Source organism: Schistocerca cancellata, chromosome 2 (assembly GCF_023864275.1).
Source record: "Schistocerca cancellata isolate TAMUIC-IGC-003103 chromosome 2, iqSchCanc2.1, whole genome shotgun sequence".
In the NCBI taxonomy this organism is placed as follows: Eukaryota; Metazoa; Arthropoda; class Insecta; order Orthoptera; family Acrididae; genus Schistocerca; species Schistocerca cancellata.
In genome coordinates, this window is record NC_064627.1 from 279,712,413 (window position 1) to 279,734,443 (window position 22,031).

At 40.1% G+C, this 22,031-nt stretch overlaps 1 protein-coding gene across 1 annotated transcript in view; it reads right to left on the reverse strand.

Moving 5' to 3' along the window:
• Window positions 1-2,086: 2,086 nt before the first annotated feature.
• Window positions 2,087-22,031, reverse strand: part of LOC126161618 (CD82 antigen) — a 292,787-nt gene continuing 272,842 nt past the window's right edge. Inside the window, exons 4-8 of the mRNA XM_049917574.1 lie at window positions 5,724-5,858; window positions 4,948-5,022; window positions 3,969-4,070; window positions 3,328-3,495; window positions 2,087-3,247 (exon numbers count right to left, since the gene is read on the reverse strand). Of these exons, the coding sequence (XP_049773531.1) occupies window positions 3,104-3,247; window positions 3,328-3,495; window positions 3,969-4,070; window positions 4,948-5,022; window positions 5,724-5,858 (624 nt within the window). The 3' untranslated portion in view covers window positions 2,087-3,103. The remainder of the gene's footprint in view (window positions 3,248-3,327; window positions 3,496-3,968; window positions 4,071-4,947; window positions 5,023-5,723; window positions 5,859-22,031) is intronic.

Below are 22,031 nucleotides of genomic sequence, written 5' to 3' on the forward strand. Positions count from 1 at the left end.
TTACAGGATGTGATATGACAAGAGCTCTAAGAAACAAGGTACGAAATATTTCTTCATGCCAGATGTAAACAACAATAAGCCTGAAGACGCAAATCAGTATGAGTGCGCTTCCTATAAAGATGTCCCAATGTACCACCCAGCTCCCCACCAACACATCAAGGAAGGAGAGGCAGTCATCCTTTCCCACTGCCACTATGAAATGGATATTTGGCTGGACTGAATTCAGATGTTCAAAAACGCTGTTTAAATTCTCACTTCCTTGAGGTCAAACAACAAAAGTTGTGTTTATGTACCTGAAAGCGCAGGTGGGTTTCAGTTTCACTGACTCCAATGCATATAAATTGAAATCTTCTGTAAGCAGATTGTCAATACATGACAAAGAGCTTCCCACCGCATCTCCATCTGTTCACAGAACTGGCTATTCCACGAAAAATGGATGTCAAAACAGGTCAGGGTTCCTTAATACTACTCCAAACTTAATTTCAACAAAATTTAACAAATCAGACAGAGGAATGCGAGTGAAGAGAGAGACCACATCAAAACTTACTAAAATATCAGAGTAATCTGAATGCATTCCCTTTCAACGTAAGAAATCAGTTGAGTTTAGAGCGAGGATCATGTTGACCTACTAGTGGGCTCAACACAGTAGCAAGATGTTATGCTACACAGTGTGTCCGAGCACTAATTTTACTGACAAGAAGCCTCATGGATCTTTGGATGACTATACACCAGGTGATCAAAAAGTCAGTATAAATTTTAAAACTTAATAAACCACGGAATAATGTAGATAGAGAGGTAAAAATTTACACACATGCTTGGAATTACATGGGGTTTTATCAGGGGGAAAAAAACACAACATATATTTCTAGATGTGTGAAAGATCTCCTGCGCGTGTCGTTTAGTAATGATCATGTGGTCAGTCGCCACTTTCGTCATGCTTGGCCTCCCAGGTCCCCAGACCTCAGTCCGTGCGATTATTGGCTATGGGGTTACCTGAAGTCTCAAGTGTATCGTGATCGACCGATATCTCTAGGGATGCTGAAAGACAACATCCAACGCCAATGCCTCACCATAACTCCGGACATGCTTTACAGTGCTGTTCACAACACTATTCCTCGACTACAGTTATTGTTGAGGAATGATGGTCGACATATTGAGCATTTCCTGTAAAGATCATCATCTTTGCTTTGTCTTACTTTGTTATGCTAATAATTGCTATTCTGATCAGATGAAGCGCCATCTGTCTGACATTTTTTGATTGATTTTATTTTTTTTTTGTTCTAATAAAACAACCCCATGTCATTCCAAGCATGTGGTCAATTTGTACCTCTCTATCTAAATTATTCCGTGATTTATTCAGTTTTCAAATTTATATCGACTTTTTGATTACCCGGTATTTCAGCGAACAGCACAATATGAGGTAAGACTTTACAGTGTCTTACGGCAGGTAACTCCCTTGTCCAACACAACTGTAGGCACTGCCCTTGTCCACACAAAAGTATCAGGGTTCAGCCTGAATGAACACAAAGCATCCATCCGAGCTGCTTTGATATTATCCTTGAGTGAATGTGCAATGTGAAAAGTCCAGCAGTACATGCATCTCTCTCCACCATGTCCACAGCATCAGCAGGCAGTTTGAAAACCACCTGTTCGGTAGAACTTATAAAATCAGCAACTAGTAAATGCTTTGGCATGGTGCGAAGTTCAAACCACCAAGTAGTTGAGACAGTTAGCATTCTGTAAACAAGGCTGAAAACATTGCTAAGATTTCAGCTAATGTCATCCTTCAAGATAAATAAAGAACTCACTCGCTTCCCTCCCTTTCACCTTCTACTACTCAGTGGTTCTTACGGCACAAAAACTGATACGCACTAATAAGAGTCACTTCAGCATTTACTGTTAAAAAAATGTCTCACACAATAGAACAGAAACTTGGGTTTAAAAAACTAATACGAGTAACATAAATAGAGAAAAAGAACATTTGTTAGTTATCAAGGAAGACTTTCATTTATTCACCAATCACGTCTACTGATGTTTCATTGACTGGCTGAAATATTGGCAAACAAGTAAAATGACTGTAGGGAACTTGTTTCTAAAGATTTATTTCATCATTTTATTTTACATGTAATAAATTTCATACAAGTAACATTTCAATAATGTTAAAAATAACATTTTTAATTGTGTGCAGTTGATAATGTGCCATCCACAGCACTTTGGCATTTACAGTTAACACGTGTTTCAATTTTCATTTAAAAAAAACTCAGACCACCACTGGAATGTATGACAATGAAATTAAAAAAGCTGATTTTATGAGGGAGCCAGGATTTATGTAGGACTAACAGCAAAATATACAGTATATACAAACATCATATGTACACACAATTCAATAACATTCTGGAAAATGGTGAATATACAGATGCAAGATGCAATTTCCAAATTTGATATACTGAAATGTTTTCAAGATAATAACTGGATGAAGTAGAAAAAAGAGATAACATTCAATTAACGAATAAAGGGGTAGAAAATTATCAGATATGAAACAGAGCTACAAAGCATGTGTTACGGGAACGCTTTGCAGTTATACCACTGTTATGCATAATGGATCGAAGAGAAAAATACTACAGTCGAACCTTGAAAGCAATTTGACATTCATGGACCAGAAACTGCAAACAAGGTTAATACCAAGGTAGTTAATGGTGGAATGTCAATTTTATAGAATGAAACACAAAAAAAGAAGACAGACAATGGCAGTTAAAGACCACACAAATTTCATATGAAACAATTATACAAATATATCTTTCGTATCATTAAAAATTTTGTATTCTATATAGATTTCCTCCTCTTAAACTTTACACATTTAACATATTCACTTATATACGTATAATGTGGAAGCACTATTAACACTTTCACCTTTTTATACACTTTAGAGATTCTGCCTTCCAAACACACAATTTTTCTTCACATCACACACATCCATTACAACTAACAGTTCTAATTTTAACATTAATTTTGTAATAAAAATAGGTGTATATATTGTCACTCAATCTGTGCAGCACACCACCTCTGACCATTCACTTTTGATAACTACTTTGTCCATATAAAATCACTTTATGTATTGGTCAATTGATTTTGACAAACAGAATGCAAGGAAGATGCCAATCAACTGGAGCAAACCCAAGCCAATGCCAACACCTATAACTATTCTTATATGTTCATCCACCCATACCAAGAACTTGTTATAGCAACCCTGAAAAACAAGAATCCAGAAATTAATATAATTTATTCTGTAAGAAATATACAATCATCATACAAATAAAATTAACTTACATCCATCCAGTAAGAATTTTGGTTTGATGCACTAGCTGGGCAAGCTGAATACTTGGGTTGGAATTTTGCTATATCCCCTTCAAGAATGCAGCAAGACCTTGGTACTGTGGCATTCCATTTTGGAGCAGTTTTGAAATCTTCCCAGTTCTGAACTCCACAGCATTTGAACTGAATACAAAAAATACATATCATTGGGGGAAAAAATAAAATAAAGAAATTACACTAACCATTTGTGTAACATGACAATAATTCTTGTGAAGATAAAAGTGAAGGCAGAAAGATGTAATGTCAGAGAACAATGTTAGATTTGCCTATAGTGGCTATGCTCACATCTGTTAAATACTATATATATCTTACACTCTTACCAAATTCTCACAAATTATTTCATTCCCGATAATCCCTACCGTACACCAATATTTTACAGTAGAAAAAATCAATGGACACATCTTTTTTTGCTTTCAAGCACAGAGGAAGAGTGATGAACAAATAATTTTTGAAAAGTGTGCCTTACTATTTTAGAAAATTAATGTCCAGGCACCAACTTTCAAATCCTGAATGTATGAAGAAAGTTTTGGAAAAGCACTTTCAAACCAGGTACACCTGTCTGTACTATATAACTTATGTTTTTTGTAATTTCTCACCTCTGCATTTATGTAGTCCCACATTAGTGTAACAGCATCCTGATTACTTGCATAATACTTCTCAATTGTTGACTTTAAAAATTTTTCTGTCTCATCCTTTGCCTGAAACAAATGCCACATTTATACTTTAATGTCAATCCATAAATATTTCAGAAGGCTGCAGAAGACTTTAAAGTCTCCAAAATCAGCCAAACGGAGAAAAATTCAAAGATGTGAAGGAGTTTCAAAATCTACTACTGGTCACACCTGTAAAATATGCAGTGGCCAAATCAACAAGCACAAAAATCTGTCCAAAGTAGTGAACAACAATTAATGTGTAGTTTGTGATGAAATGAGTCAGACAACTATCAAATAATGTATGCTGCTCCAATACCTGACCATATGTTGTACACAGAACAGTACTATACATAGAAATCACAGAACAGGGGAAAAATTGTTCAAAAGAATTAACATTACAGACTATCTCCATGGAGCAAAATGTGAGCATTATAAGAAAAGGCAGGCTTAATAAGAGTAATCTAAACAACCAGACTCTGAATTTTTATTGTCCTCTAACATACACAGTTAAGACTGAGATTTAATGTACAGGGAACTCGTCAACACTGCAATTATAACTGAAAATTACCCAATACTCCTTTTATATTTTCAGCTGATTAAAAATCATAATCAGTATTTTCAAGATCTGGCTTTGGATAGATTACAAGCAAAATTAAGCTGCTCTATAAAGTAGCTGCATCACTTTCAAATGTCAAATTCTTGGATACCACAATCCTGCATTTTACTAAGTGTCAATTTTAAAGAGTCGAGTACTCCTGGAGAACTCTTAAGCTAGGTGATTGCCATAATTCAGAAAATATGACATTTTCCATCTTTCCTTGAAGGCATTACATTAATAGTGACACCCCCCACCAAACACACACACACACACACACACACACACACACACACTAAAAGTAACAATCATGTTATTTTATCTTACCTCATCTTTGTAAGCAGCTGCAAGACTTCCAGCAGTGATCTCCATTATAAGAATTATCACCAAGAAAACACCATACTGTAAGCATACAGAATTGTTACTTCCTTCAGCCGAACAACTGCTGTGAAACATTTTTTACAAAAGGCTACAAAAAATGTAATGAGACACAAAAACAAATTACGGGATCAGTCCCAAGAAAATAATACAAGATGACATGCCTCTGTAAAATATTTTGGTACGTGGAGAGGGTTGTGTAACTATAATTCTCCTTCCGTCCTTCCTCCTCCTCCTCCTCCTCCTCCTCCCCCCCCCCCTCTGCCTCTCTCATCAACCTTAATGGTATTTTATTGTAAGTAGTTTAGAGAAACATTTCCTTTTGAGAGTGTACGACATAAGGAATGTTGCTCATAACCATTGTAAGTGCAAAATTTTCTTTACCCTCGTCTATAAATGAGCAAGCATGTGTACAAACAATTTAAATGCAATTTTAATAACAATCGAAAAGGACACGGGTCCAAAGAGTTGTTATTTATATGAAGATGATTTGTTTTGCATGTTTATCATTTGTCTGAGGTACTGTTTTGGTTGCATGCAGCAGATTGAGCTCGACAGCAGAAACCCTTACATTTCAGCAAGTGTTGCATGAAGCTACCAATGCTGTATGGAGTAACAAGGAGGGCCTCAAGTACTACATCATGATACACTTCAACGAAGAGGCAAGATAACAATACAAACAAAACAATATTCATTTGGTACAGACAAATCCCTTCAATACTTACACAAGTCAAAAGGCATTTTGATTCTCTCAGTGCACCACAGTAGCCAAGAAAACTGACTACAAACATAAATGCTCCAGCTGCTATCAGAATATATGACGCCTGTTCAATAACAGTGGGTTGTGTGAATTGTTGGAACTGAAACAAGAGAAGAAACCGTAGCAGTCAATCTACTACCATCTAAATTAGGTTAAAATATTATAGTAATCTCAAAAAACAATTACAAGCAGTTGTTTGAAACACCACCACCATTACCACGACCACCTTTGACAGTTATAACTATTTATCCTTAAAATTTCCTCTTGCAATTTTGGTCATTTAATCATATTTAATGAGAGTACAAGGAGAACTTCATGATTCAGCCGATCTCAAAATTTTAAAAATACCTGACATTTATATTTATTTTTATATATTTATATTTATTTTTAAAATTGTTTAAACATAACATTTTTCACTGCACTACAATCAAATGGTTAAAAACCTAAAACTGCAGTTGCAGATTTTATGAGTCAGTAGTTCTTGTAGTCAAAGACTATGATACTATTTGTACACCAGACAGTTCCAGTCCACGTTACGCTGCTCAGCAAATCACATCTGTAGAGGATTTTGGCGGTACTCTTGTGCTTATTAAATCAGGTTATTCGGGCACAAGTGTCCACCTTCCTGCAACAGGACTGCCTGGTGGGCACTTGCAAGTACCTGTGCCCATGGGGCAGCTTTTGAACAACCTAGACTAAACAATCTCCATTGGGGGATCTTATAGGAAATTAAATGCTCATTTGGAGGAGCCCTGGCTCTCAACATTCTGACCAAGCAATTTTGCACAGTTATTAAGGCATTTGACTCATTTGGGAGGAGAACACTTAAAATCCCTGTGAAGCGACCCAGTGCTAGTTTTTTTCCGATTCTAATCAGTATTAGAGGCATATCCTTAGCTAGTTCCTCTGAGGGGGGGGGGGGGGGGGAGAGCTGATTCCCTTCTTCTAACATTGTCTCATCTGAGTTTGTGCTCATCTGTAACAACTTCCTTCCAGTATACTTCCCACATAAAGTCCTTTGACAAATGCAGAGCAACACCAAAAAAATATTTTCTTGTGTACCATCAATGTAAAGAACGATTACAGCGCATGGTGTACTCTTCATCACACACTATATCACTATATGGTTGCTTGCTAAGTGCCACTTAGACGTAGAAGTGATTTTCTATTTACATTTTAGCAGTTGCTGCCATCTCTTTTTCAGAACTTCACTTTCATAAACATCCCCTCAAGAGCAATCTCTATTCTGACATCCAACTGAGGATCTAATTTTCCTCCAGAATTTCCTGATAAGTATGTAGTTATAATGAGCAAGAATGTGGCCTGGACTTTTCATTTGTTTCCTCTGATAATAACAGTTGTACTGTAGAAATTTGAAGTGTTAAAAGTAAATGTTCTGTTACAACAGTGGTGAAGAAAGATGTCTTGATGGAAAAGGAATTCACAAATTTACAACATAGGACAGCTATCTTTAACTACTGTCCCCACACATCTCCAAGAAAAACAAAAATTTAGTTTTTTAAGTATTATGATTCTAAAAGAACTGGTTTGGAAATTAGTCAGCTGAAAAAACTTTAAAATCCAAATAGATCACGCCGCCTCCTAATCAGGAGACGCTCATTCAAACCAAAATTCAGTGAAGGACATGTTCCCAGAAGCTGAAATCCAGAAACCAACACACAAGGACATAGAGGGGGCTGTCCGATTTGTTAGAGAGGACCTCAAAAGGGCTCGTGTTCGTTATTATTCTGAAAATGAGTTTATTTTTTAATTTTATGTACCTAATTTGCTTTAAGGAGGCCTTCACAGAAATAGTATTTAGTCCATGAAATTAAGCAACAAAAGCTTTACTTAAAAAAGTATAACACACAATCAACAGTAAATAAAAATACACCATTTAAAATTTCTTTATTTGGCAATATGATAATGAAACTTTATTGCCAAACGAATTTTAATTCTAATATAATGTATTGCCACTTTGCTATCAAAAATGCAGTTCAATCTCTTAATGTAAGGTTCATTACAACCCCCCCCCCCCAACTCCTGAAGTGGCGTGCTAATAGAAGCAGCTATCCATGTGTGTCACAAACATTTTACACGAAACATTACCATTTGTGCCATATCACTGCAAGAGGCATCCTCAGGATTTTCTCGTGCACATATTGACCTTATAGGAAGTAAATCCATGCATACTGCATACTTGTTATACTTAATGTCATATTTTACACTTTAATCCTGCATATTAATCAGCTTTCCCTGCCTTTAGTGCATAATATTACCTACTTTCCATAACAGTGCATTTTCTCAATTTTGCGTCATAAAATATGCAATTTCCATAAATAAAAAATTTATGTGAATTCCTCAGGGACCGAACTGCTCATGTCATCGGCCACTACACTTACACATTACTTTAACTTAACACACACACACACACACACACACACACACACACACACACACACACACACACGCGCGCGCGCGCGCGCGCGCGCGCCCGAGGGAAGACTCTAACCTCCAACGGGAAGAGCCGCGCAATTCCAAAAATAAAGCCCGTTTCAGTTGTATGTGTGAACTCCCACTTTTTAGTGGCGCATGCCACAAAAAGTCCAGCTTGGTTGTACTTTGTTGCGTCATTTTCCTACCACCACTGCTCCCTGGTAGCAGTATTTCAAAACAAGAGCATTCTGTCTTAGTTATCGTGGAATAAATGCAGCTGTACTACATTCGATTTCAGTAAGTGTTAATTTCTGAAAAAAAGTGAAAACAGTTGTCGGCAGGTACCAGGTACACTTTCGCACCTTAAGGAACTACAAGAACGGCAGCAGCAGAGAGAGTGTGTGTGTGTGTGTGTGTGTGTGTGTGTGTGTGTGTGTGTGTGTTTTCCCTCCACATCTCCTACAACACTGGACAGATTTAAACCGAAATTCGTACACATAGCCCTTATTGTCGGACAACAATCGCTATGGGGGTAAGAAAGACCTACTTATCACAGTTCGAAAGGTTTGAGTTCATAAACAATGAGATGGTTTCAGATAGTATCCACAAATGCCGCTGAATGTACTTACAGAATTTTAACACTGTATGACCGATAGATCAAGAAATATAACATCACGAATACTGTAACGCGAAAAAATGCCGCATTATGCAGGAAGTTTAATGCATTTATTCTTTAGTACTAAGACACTTCTTCAGTCGAGTCAACTAAAGGAAATACCTGACACCTGTAAGCGCTTTTGACAGCTTTCAACAGCTGAGGGCAAAGGCTGTAGACGAAAACGATAGCCGTCTGTAGAGCTACGAACAGCCGTTGCCATTGATACTTTTACAAAAACGAACCGTGGACAGGTGAAGTAGCTGCGCCCAGAGAACAGAAACTGTTGGGATTACACCTATTAATTTGGACACTATAGTTATACATTTGTACAATATGCATTCTTTGTACTATTGTTTCATAATTTCAGAGGTTTTTTCGATACTTCACAGTTCATTTTCTGTTTTTGTTTCAAATAGGAAACTGGCAAAATGAATACCCGGACAATTTCGGGTTTGTCAGCTACAGTCGAGACAGCATAAGACCCTGCCAGCTCGCAGGGTAGTTGAAAGCTTTCAACTGCGAAGCGCTAACGGCTGAAGGCGAAAACAGCATCCTTCTACGCGCTGTGACGACACTGAGGTGCTGCCACACAGGCGATGGCAAAATCGCGTTACGTTATTGGTTGAGGTAAAAGCCCAGAGGCTGATGCGCCCAGCCCACGGAAATTGTCAGGGATCAACTTAACGCCGACTCAACTGTAGTAATAAAATAAATAAACCGTTTTAACATATTCAGTCCTCATACCCGTGGATTCGCGCCTGATTCGATGTCTACTGCCTCTATTTTATGAAGTGTTATTTATAGTTGCACTGTAACTTTTTAAAACTCTTCTAAACAACCAAAACCTTTCACTCACATTCACTAATACTGATTGATTGTGATTGTCTCTTACCACTGCTTAGTACCCGCAAAATGCTTACACGATGAGACGAAGATACCTCATCTCACCATTAATCTTGTAATCTGATACTACCGAAGTCTTGACCTTTGTTACAGGCTGTAAGGTTTCTAGCTAATTTTTGGTTTTGAAGAAAGTAATGTATGCTCTATTTTCGTACGATTTGTCGTACTTCATATCTGCATTACTGGATATTTCAGAGGTTTTCAATAGTAGATGCGCTACGCCACAGAGGTTCTAAGCACAAGCAATGTGATCTTTGATTGCCAGTATCATTGTCATCGCTGTAGCGTATTTTTTGTGGTCTGAAGTAGCTTCCAGAGAAAAAGATACAGAGTACGATGAATTTTATAAATTTGATTTGATAAAGATTAATTTGAGAAGCGAAGATTTTCAGGTAATGTTGTTGCACTGCTTGCCTGTACATAATTTATGGTGTGTATGGAAAACAAAGTTTTAGTGGGATTTTTCCTTTATCGGTCCAGGGTAGTTTCATTGTTCAGACGAAATTAAGAAAAATTATTTGTTCACATGGCTTGCACTCAGAAGTAACAGATTTACCACACCTTAACCATTTCAATAATTAATTCATGGCAGAATCATGTTTTAAGAAGTAATATTGAAAAATTATTGTAGCACACAATGAGTTTCATTATTCGCAACATAGTTCTGAACGAAAAACAACCTTAGTCTCTTTCCAATCATTTAGAAAGGTAAAAATTTTACCACCGTGTCCTCATGAAAGTTTTGTTTTCTTGTTATGTACGTATATCGCCGCACTGTACTTTGTGGAACACACCGAGTGAAGCTTAATGTGCTTAGAATAGTTGCATATCTTCGTATTGCATTGTGCACAGTTTCATGTAGCTGGTTTGTTGTTGCCCTACTTTTGTAAGTTGATCACTTCGAGCAGTACCGTGGGAAATACAGAAGCGTCCGATCTTACCCGTCGGCTTTGACCCATGACGTCACAAATACCGCGGAAACGACTATAAACAATTCCAATATGGCGGATATAAAAACATCGCATACGTATTGTAAACACTGAAATACACAAGTTTCACAAAAAGCCTAATGACTGTAACGGGACAAGCGTGGGAAATTAGGGGTTTTTGGGTGCGGAGAAACTAAATATACAGAAATGTAGCCACCGACCGCCATTCAAAACCACGCAAAACAACGAAATAAATCAACATCACAAAACTGACCAAATACCAAAAAACACATTCCTATCCATAATCGGACACTTCCCTTAACCTATATAGCTCAACAGAACCTACCGATCACATCCCCCAATAGAAAACTAAGAAACGAAAGCTTCCCTTACACCTACATACATCGGCACTTATGCAGTTTAGCAGGTACGGAAAAAATTTTTCATTTTTTTTCAAAATTTGATCATCATGTGTCGTTATGCGGTGGGGGGAGTCTGCAGTGCCCCCCCATCCCCCCACAGGCTTCATTAGTGTCAAATCAATATTTTCGAATCATAGGCGGCCGCTGCCGCGGCCGCATTCCAAAAAAAAACTCCCATCCTAACCTCAAGTGGGCTACGCTACAGATCAATATGTTCATCAAATTGCTTCATATTACGTATACATGTTCATTAGTGTCAAATCAATATTTTCGAATCATAGGCGGCCGCTGCCGCGGCCGCATTCCAAAAAAAAAACTCCCAACCTAACCTCAAGTGGGCTACGCTACAGATCAATATGTTCATCAAATTGCTTCATATTACGTATACATGTTCATTAGTGTCAAATCAATATTTTCGAATCATAGGCGGCCGCTGCCGCGGCCGCATTCCAAAAAAAAAACTCCCAACCTAACCTCGTATTCAGGGCTACGCTACAGATCAACCGAACCACAACCAAATACACTCAATAACAAACTCACCCGACGTACAGCAATGAGCATTAAATTAACCATTAACTCACTAATAGAAATTCCGCTTCAAATCCAACACCTGAGCAACAGAAAACTGACCCCACCACACGAAACAAACGAAAACCATGAACACACCACCAGAGAGCACGACAAACAAAAACAAGACATCTACAAACACGCCACAATCGCAAATCAAACTCCGCGCCGTAATGACGTCACACACCACAACACGCTTACGTCACGGGTCAAAGCCGACGGGTAAGATCGGACGCTTCTGTTGACCCGTACCGTGTTTCCATTGCCACAGGTAAGCCATATATAACATGTATTGTCACAGTCTGAAAACTGCAAGATCATTTACTGCTAGCTTTGCATATGAAAATTGTTATCAGGTTCAATTTAGATTCAGATTACAATTCTTTTGCTCATAGCGTATTGCGTGTGTATTATTCACTGCTAGCAATTTAATCACACCGTGTACGTTAATTTATAGGGTACGTTTTTTTTAACTTCCAAAATTCGATTTGTAATTTTATGCAGAATTTTTATTGTTAGTTTCGCGGGTTACAATTGCAAGGCACGTAGTGTGTCGTCATACAGTCGAGCACTAATCACTGTACTGCACAATATAGATTTTCAAAGGACAGCTCATTTAGTTTACAGTTTTGGTTATCTAATTAATGTGGTAGAAGCTAATTGCAATAGCGGTATACACTGGGATGACAAAAGTCATGAAATACCTCCTAACATCACGTCGGACCACCTTAGCGTAGTGCAGCAAGTCTACGTGACATGGACTCAACAAGTTGTTGGGAGTTTCCTGCAGAAATGTTGAGTCATGCTGCCTCTACATCCGTCCCTAATTCTGGAGGTGTTGCCGCTGCACGATTTTGTGCAATAAATTACCTCTTGATTACGTTCCATAAATGTTCGGCGGGATTCATGTCGAGCGGTCTGAGTGACCAAATCATTCGCTCGAATTGTCCAGGATGTTCTTCAAGCCAATCGCGAACAAATGTTCTTCAAGCCAATCGCGAACAAATGTTCTTCAAGCCAATCGCGAACAGTTGTGGCCCGGTGACATGGTGCATTGTCATCCATCGTTGTTTGGCTGCAAATGGCTTCCAAGTAACTGAACATAACCAATTCCGGTCAATGGTCGGTTCATTTTGACCAGAGGACGCCCACACCATTATGGAGCCACCACTATCTTGCAAAGTGCCTTGTTGACAACTTGGGGTCCAAGGCTTCGTGGGATCTGAGACACACTCAAACCCTACCGTCAGCTCTTATTGTTTGTTGTTTGGATGGAGGGACAGAAGTAGTCTTCATGGGAGTATTCCTTCTGTTCTTTCCAGCCTACTGGTTGTGTAGCTTGTGGCTTCTCCCCTTGACGCGAGAGTTTGACGGCTTGTTGCACAGCTGGACGGAGGGATGGCGATGCTACCTTGACACTGGGCGATTTCACAACCGCAGAGCTGAATTGGAGGTCGCATGTCTGCGTGGCCATGTCCTTCATGGAGCGAGGTATAACAAGAACAGAACTATAGGTGCCACACGGGAGAACGCAGGGTTTGCGACTAGCCAGTAACTTGTGAGCGCCTGGGTAAGGCACTTATTCCTTTACCTGGATCTCTTTGACAGCCTTCTCATCGAGATACACGGGACAATCCCGAGAGGCGGCATGGCCGTCATTGCAGTTGATACAGCAGGGAGTAGGAGGTGGACAACCGCCCTCATGCACATCCCTGCTGTTGTGGACTGACAAGGCAGCCAGTCCACAGTGACGGGTAGCCGATAGAAAGGCACGCGTACACACACGCCGACTGGCGTGATTTCTGGAACGGGATAATTAGTGAATGCGATAAAGAAAAGAACGTAGCTACTAGAACACTTAACTTTTATGCATCCTTTTGGTATACATCGTTTATGGTGAATATAAGTAAGACTATCTCCAGATAAGGTTAACTGCGCCTTGCTAGGTCGTAGCTATGGACTTAGCTGAAGGCTATTCTAACTGTCTCTCGGCAAATGAGAGGAAGGCTTCGTACGTCTAGTCGCTAGCAATGTCGTCTGTACAACTGGGGCGAGTGCTAGTCCGCATCTCTAGACCTGCCATGTGGTGGCGCTAGGTCTGCAAGTACTGACAGTGGCGACACGCGGGTCCGACATGTACTAATGGACCGCGGCCGATTTAAGCTACCACCTAGCAAGTGTGGTGTCTGGCGGTGACACCACACCTGCCACGAGTTACACATTTGGCTGGGTGTCTACAAGATGTTCTAGTGTGGTTGAAACGATGACACTGGTAGCAGCTTATCGGGTTCAGAGTGTACGGCCGGACTGTGATAATTTCATAGCCTGCTTTGATCTTGAAAGGAAGCACCATTATCAAAGGTGAGTAGAAGAGTGCGGGTGGGCACTTGAGGAGGAATCTACCTTTTTCATTACATGATGGATGGCAATGACACCCTGATCAGAGAGATAAGATTAGCTTTCGGTCTTGGTTAGGCCGCGAGCAGCCTGGTGTAAATTACACCCCGGGAAGAGTTCAAAGTTCTATGGGCATCAACACGAACAGGGTAGCCATGGAGAAGCGAGGCAGCAAGCAGGTGCGCTGCGCTTGAGAATCAGAAGTAGTCTCGAAAAGCAAAGTGCCATTCCATAAACGAGAGCAGAATTTCACAGGGCCAGCAATTGCATCTACACCTTTCTGAATAATAAATAGGTTTACCATGGCGAAGGACTGACCGCCTTCAGTACGTGAGACTACTTGGAACCGTGGCGCAGCAGGAAGGGTCTTTGAAACATTAGCCTCATTGCGTTTACGTTTCACAGACGCTGATTGGGAATGGCGACGACTCATTGCAAGAAAATCCCCACGATTGCCAGCGTCTCCGATGGCGCGCTCCTTCCAACTGGGGGCCCCCTTCACAAGAGGGCGCACTCGCCTTAGGTGATTGTTCACACCTCAGGTCACACCATCCGAACACCTGACAGAAGGACCAATCGGCAATTTGGGAAGGTTGCAGCTCAGGTAATATCCACTCCTTGGGCCTGACCTGTACCAGGAAGGAACATGTGAACCGTACCTCTCGACCCAGGGCTGGAAATTACGCGTTGCCCAGTCACCTGTTACGCGCCAGACGCGTGGACCGGCCTTCAGGAACGCACAGGGAAGAAGAAGAGGAACCTCAAACGCCATAGCGGAGGAACGAGATGAGAAGGGAAACAAAGAAAGGAAAAGGGAGCGAGAAACAAAGGAGATACTTACTTTTGAATACATTGTGGGAGTGAAGAGTGATCAATGCGTTACAAATATTTACTATCAAAAACAGTCTTGATCACAATTTATTTATTACGGTGACCCAAAAACAGTCTTGATCACAATTTATCACGGTGACCGGTTTCGACCGCTACTGTGGTCATCTTCAGACCAATGAGTAACAACCTCTTTCTGGTGGTAAAGCACCATCAGAAAGAGGTTGTTACTCATTGGTCTGAAGATGACCACAGTAGCGGTCGAAACCGGTCACCGTGATAAATTAACTGTGATCAAGACTGTTTTTGATAGTAAAAATGAAGGAGATACTGTTCGCTAGTCACCGACAGAATGCAGAACATTCCCAATAATATCCCAGACATATTGTTCCGCAAGGGAGAGAAGAAAGAATAGCAAGAGGATAGACATGCAGCACGGAAGGGACAAAATGCTGCAACGGCTGGGGCTCTGGAGAGGGGGCGATACTGCAGTGCCTGTGTTGTCCAGATGTACGATGCAATGTTCCTTCAGACGTGCATGCATGTCCGAAGGAATATTGCATCGTATTTCTGGACAACACAGGCACTGAAATATCTTATTTCTCCGCTGACACCTGGCAAGCGACTTTTCAATTAAAAAGTCTCCCCTATAAGGCAATATACAAAATGAATGTAAGAGTACAGGTTGTTGACATATTGTTTACGACATATGGAAGTTTGGGTGTCGCCGTTAGTCTTGCTCGGATAGCATATTCGTAAGGTGGCCTCTCGCGATAAGAGGTAAATCCACGTCCGCGTGGCACAAATTTTCATTGTCATTCCACTACACAGCTGATGTTTTTCCATATTCGTAATTGCGAATAGATTTCACTTAAGTGGAAATCTTACGTAATGTTTGTCTTTCCTTACAATCGTCCAGTGAGCATATACAAAATTCCCAGACAGCTGCCGTCCTCTGGAGCAACTTGTGGGGCCTTACTGTTATTGGATGCTTGTGGAGGCTGGCTGTCTGCTATCGGCCAGACTACGGCTAATGAACTAATTAGTCGCGGCCGGGAGTCGCGACCCGCCTATTAGCATTCCGCGAGGCGGCAGCCGGGGCCGGGGTCACGCACGGCGCCGGTTGCTCGCTTACAGCCCGCCACAGGCGTTACAGCCAATTGTTGTCTCCAGCTGCCAACACTCGGCGATAAAACCAACTTCGGCGCTCGCATATGTCGTTAGCTTATCTGCTTCTCGCACTCGTGTTTACTGGACCGTGGCAGGTCGGGCTCTGTACAATTTTCCGGGAGCTAACATTTATGGCTGGGCCTTCCCGTATGGGATTACGACCGGCAAAATAAACCCCGCGCGTCTGTCTCTCGCGAACTACGGGCGTTCGGTATTCGTTACTTTTCCAGCCTCGTAGCCCGATACCTCTAGCGCAGGGTTTTCCAAACTGTGTTCCGCGGGAAGTGAGAAAGTGCTCCGCGGAAAACTATTAACATGGCGTTTCCTCCGACATTTACTTTAAAAATATATATAATTTTTATGTTATTAGTTATGCTTTAAAATTGAAGCAACCACCAAACGAAACAAGTTATTCATTTTCAAAAACTTTAGTTTATTAACCATCCGCCAGGGTGCCACAAAGCCAGTATGACGCCAAAGCAGAATTAGGCAACATTCCTTTGGAATTTCTAAAGATCTTTGGGAAAAGTGGAAACTGAACGACTGTTCGAATTAGTAAGTAGAATCTACGAGATTTGCGACATGGAAAATACAAGTTTCGTTTGTACTTAGGAAATGCAGTTTTTCCTTAATTAATGCTATCCAACTCTGCGGCTGTACCTTTAGAGGATAATATTGAATATAGTCTGCAACCAGTCACGCCTGAAGCTGGTGTAAATACACCGCCACCGGTTTAGGACTTACGCCCATCTTCAGGCAATTATACATTCAGTTTCATGTTTCTGCATTCAATGATGTTCACTGTGTAACGTTACAACCTTTTTGATGCCTTACGAGTTTTCTATATATTCGTCATCTTTACCTCTTCCTCCTACGAATATTTAACTGTTATTGAATAAATGGACACTATACTGTTGAGCTTATATTTTCATTCTCTTCACATTTATTGGCACTTAACTCTTGTTTCAATTATAAGCTTTCTTTTACTGTATTACCATTAATTTCTTAACAAATGGTTCAAATGGCTCTGAGCACTATGTGACTCAACTGCTGTGGTCATAAGTCCCCTAGTACTTAGAACTACTTAAACCTAACTAACCTAAGGACATCACACACATCCATGCCCGAGGCAGGATTCGAACCTGCGACCGTAGCGGTTGTGCGGTTCCAGACTGTAGCGCCTTTAACCACTCTGCCACTTCGGCCGGCAATTTCTTAACAGAGATCAGTTAACTACACCAATTATGAGTGGTTTCATCATGTCGTAGATGTTTACGAGCAGACTGGCTATAGAACCTCAGAAGTTAAATGCTTATTAAAGGCTGACTAATAACAAAATAGCTGTTTTGATCGACTGATATAAAACTTTACATAATGATTGGTGAATCCAGACTCTAATGTGTAACATAAGAACCTAAACTGGTTGGTTGGTTGCCCATGATTACCTTGGGTTTTGTGCGAAACGACTATATAAAGACGAGCGTACTGTAATCGTGACTAAAACGGTAAAATACAAAAATATTACATTTTTTATATCAACATAAAACCAAGTAAAACATAAGAAAATAAAATTAGTAAGCTGAGTAATTAGGTTTAGCAAAATTGTGCCTCCTGTTTTACGGCTACCTTTTTTTTGTACAGTGAAATTTTCACAGTCCAAAGAGAAGTTTCTGGAAAAACATTTTATAATTCGGACATTTCATACACTAACATGATGAAGAAAATCTATATATTTCTGTAATCAAACTGATGACTAAACGCCTACAGCAGTAGAATTCTGACAGGATTGCAGGTTCTGTAATACCAACCTTTCGAATTAGAGTAACTTTTGAAGTGTTTAGTTTACAGAAAAAGTACAATGTTTGCTTGGAAGAAGAGAACAAGTGCTTTCAAATAAATCACGCCAATCTGAAAACAATTTCTAACGAAGCTGTATTCTGACGTGCACATGGTTAAATTGTATTGCAAATTATATTTCTTCAAATTAATTGTTTTTACATGGACTATTATAACCACTGTCATCAGATGAAACTATTTCGTGAATAATAAAGTTAAGTAAAATCAATAAGAATTTAGCAATTTTACGTAATCACGATAAATGTATATAATGGAACCCAGAAACTACCAATTTATGGAGAACAAGTTTAGCAAGTGGAGCTATTCTACCTTGCTACGGGTCAACTGTTCAATCCAAAAAGGCAATTTATGTGCTGTTGACTTGGAGACGAAAGGAAACCTTTGGAAGAAGACTCTAATCTATTCACAGGCAGATGGAGTATCAAATAGTTCTAAAATCATGTAATAATCATCATCTTAATTTTTAATGTCTTAATTGCTTCTCATCTCTGTACCTCCTAGCTGTACCCGCTTTGACCACAATTTCTGTATTCGAAAGTAAACACGTTGGGCGCTGTGAACTCACGACTCTTCTACAGTTAACAACATTTAGAGTGGCACCAATGTGTGTAAATCTGAATATGGTGGTTCAAATGATTACTTTGGTGGCCTATGTGCAACTACGACTTGGATACTCAAACTACATATAAGGAAATTTAACTCTTGTCATTTTGCCACTTCAACTGTTTCACTTCTGTCATGCTTATCAACAACACATACCCTTTTGGATAAAACAGTGAACACCAACAGTGAATGTGGAAACATGAAATTCATGTATAAATACTGGAATACAGGTATAAGACCGAAACCGGTTGCGATTTAAATAACCTCCAGCTGTGCCTCTTAGCGAATTTTATTCAACATTTCCCTTTGGGCCGGCCGAAGTGGCCGTGCGGTTCTAGGCGCTGCAGTCTGGAACCGCGAGACCGCTACGGTCGCAGGTTCGAATCCTGCCTCGGGCATGGATGTGTGTGATGTCCTTAGGTTAGTTAGGTTTAACTAGTTCTAAGTTCTAGGCGACTAATGACCTCAGCAGTTGAGTCCCATAGTGCTCAGAGCCATTTGAACCATTGCCCTTTGGCTCTGGGGTAGTCAAATGCGCCAGACACACTTCTGATGCGCTTCACAATGACAGCATGAATTAAGAAAAATGAACAGTATTTCATACGGTTTGTTGACTTGGCAAAAGGTCTTCGGCAACTTCAAGTGGAGCAATGTGTCTAAAATGCTCACAAAATAGACATAACCTCTAAGAAAAGACAGGTGATGCACAATAGGTGCAAGAAACAGAAGTGAACAATAAGAATCCAATATCAACAAGAACTGCTTGGATTAAATAATGGTGTGCAACAGGGATCAGTCTTTCTCTGGATCTGTTATCTGTACATCGAAGCAACAATGACAAAAATGAAAATTCTGGAGTGGGATTAAACTTCAGAGTGAAGGGATATCTACAACAAGATTTGTTAATGCTCCGTGATAGTGAGGTAGAACTGGAGGACTTGCTGGTTGGATGAGCACACTCAATGGACTGGGAATAAACAGAAGACAGACTAAAAGTAATGAGGAGTTTCAGAAATCAGTTAAGCGATTATCTTAGCAAAACTAAGGGCAACGAAGTAAATGAAGTAAAAGAATTCGATCTTGGAAGCAAAATGACATGGTGGACGAAGCGACGAAGAGAGAAAAAGCAGACTAGCAAAAACGACGAGGGCGTTCTTGGCCAAAAGAAGTCTCTTAGTATCAAACAAAGTCAATGTAAGGGAGAAATTTCTTTAGTGTATGTTTGGAGCAGAGTGTTAATATGAGAGTGAATCAGAGACTGTGGGATAACTAGAAAAAATGACACATTGTATTTGAGGTTTCCTACAGTGGATACTGAAAACTGACTGATAAGGAATGATATGCTTCTCCACAGAAGCATCGAGTAAAGGAAAATGTGGAAAATCAGGATATAAGGTCATGTGTTAAGACATAGGGGAGCCATAGTAGGCGGCAAGAACTGTAAAGAAAGTCAGGAACTGTAATACATCTAAAAATAACTGATTATGCTGTGTTGAGACGGAGAGATTCACATGGGAAAGGAGGTCGTGGACGACCGCACCAAACCAGTCACAAGACCGATGGGAAAAGAAAAGCTCCGTCAGATTAATAAAAGAAAACATAGTTCGTAGCAGGATATAATTTAAAAGATCTTCATTTTAATCGTGCGATTAGCCAGTTTCGACGACTCGTCATTTTCAAGCACCTGTAAAATCAATGTGTAAGATTATCACATTATCTGCGTACATCTTCATTTATCGTCATGTATAAGTAACACATTACCCAACTCACATTAACATACCATCCTACCGTGCAATATTCCTACTTACATGTAGTATATTACGTATTACATGCCGTAATTGTTAAATTATTTTTCACTAGTACACATAAGAGTAAACTGTATATTCCGTCCTTACATTTGAAACGAATCCACATCAACGTGACGACTTTAAACGTCAAAAATGGTTCAAATGGCTCTGAGCACTATGGGGATTAACATCTGAGGCCATCAGTCCCCTAGAACTTAGAACTACTTAAACCTAACTGACCTAAGGACATCACACACATCCATGCCCGAGGCAGGATTCGAACCTGCGACCGTAGCGGTCGCGCGGTTCCAGACTGAAGCGCCTAGAGCCGCTCGGCCACAACGGCCGGCTTTAAATGTCATATTGGTAACATTGCTGCAAGTGCTACAGTTTGACAACTAACAGCAGCTGATGTGTTGTCAAAATACACGCACATCCAAACGTATAACAATCGATATCAAGTGTCAGAGGCACGTTACAAACGTTGCTGATTACCAGACTTAAGTTTGTGTGTTTTGTATTAGCCAATCAGCGACCAATGGCTACTGAAGGGCATGCAGGCAGTCGTAACAAAATATTTTATACAGTACGTTAAAAATAAATAAAAAATATGAAAGTATCAATTTCAGAGCATTAAAATCTGAAAGCGTGCCGGACTTACCGAATGCCTTTTATCGTGGGTCATCGGCGCCTGTAGGCTGTGTACAGACACACAGAAGCCAACCTACTGACATTTTTTTCGGAAAAGTGATCCGTAGAAATACTATTTTCATTATATTTTTTAAGAAAATTGTATTATGGCAAGTCAGTAGAATACTCAGAGGGAATAGTTTGCACACACAAACAAATTTCTATCGTTAAAATGGCAAGTAGCGATAGTAGGTAACAAAACTCAGAGGACTGAGTATAAACGACATTCACTTCTGAGTACGCCGTATTGCACACATGAGGGTGACAAAACGATCCTCTCAAAAACACGTATATCATCTTACCTAAGGCAAATTCATAGTAACCCTTAACATTATATAAGAGCATGAATAGAACAAGAGCAATAAAGTTAAGATACCCCGTAAAGAAATTATTCCATGATATATATCGTGTAAAAAATGCGAGCTATCACAGATTCCTTAATGAGAGAGACTTGCTGTTGACCCACTGACATTTTTTTAGGAAATACATAGTGGGTATCAAAATATAATTAAACTTTTGAATACCTATCAACCAATATACACTATGTGATCAAAAGTATCCGGACACCTAGCTGAAAATGATTTACAAGTTCGTGGCGCCCTCCATCGGTAATGCTGCACTTCAATATGGTGTTGGCCCACCCTTAGCCTTGATGACAGCTTCCACTCCCGCAGGCATACGTCCAATCATGTGCAGGAAGGTTTCTTGGGGAATGGCAGCCCATTCTTCATGAAGTGCTGCACTGAGAAGAGTATCGATGTCGGTCGGAGAGGCCTGGCACGACGTCTGCGTTCTAAAACATCCCAGAGGTGTTCTATAGGATTCATGTCAGAACTCTGTGCAGGCCGTCCATTACAGGGATGTTATTGTCGTGAAGCCGCTCCGCCACAGGCCGTGCATTGTGAACAGGTGCTCAATCGTACTGAAAGATGCAATCGCCATCCCCGAATTGCTATTCAACAGTGGGAAACAAGGACGTGCGTAAAACATTAACGTACGTCTGTGCTGTGACAGTCCCACGCAAAA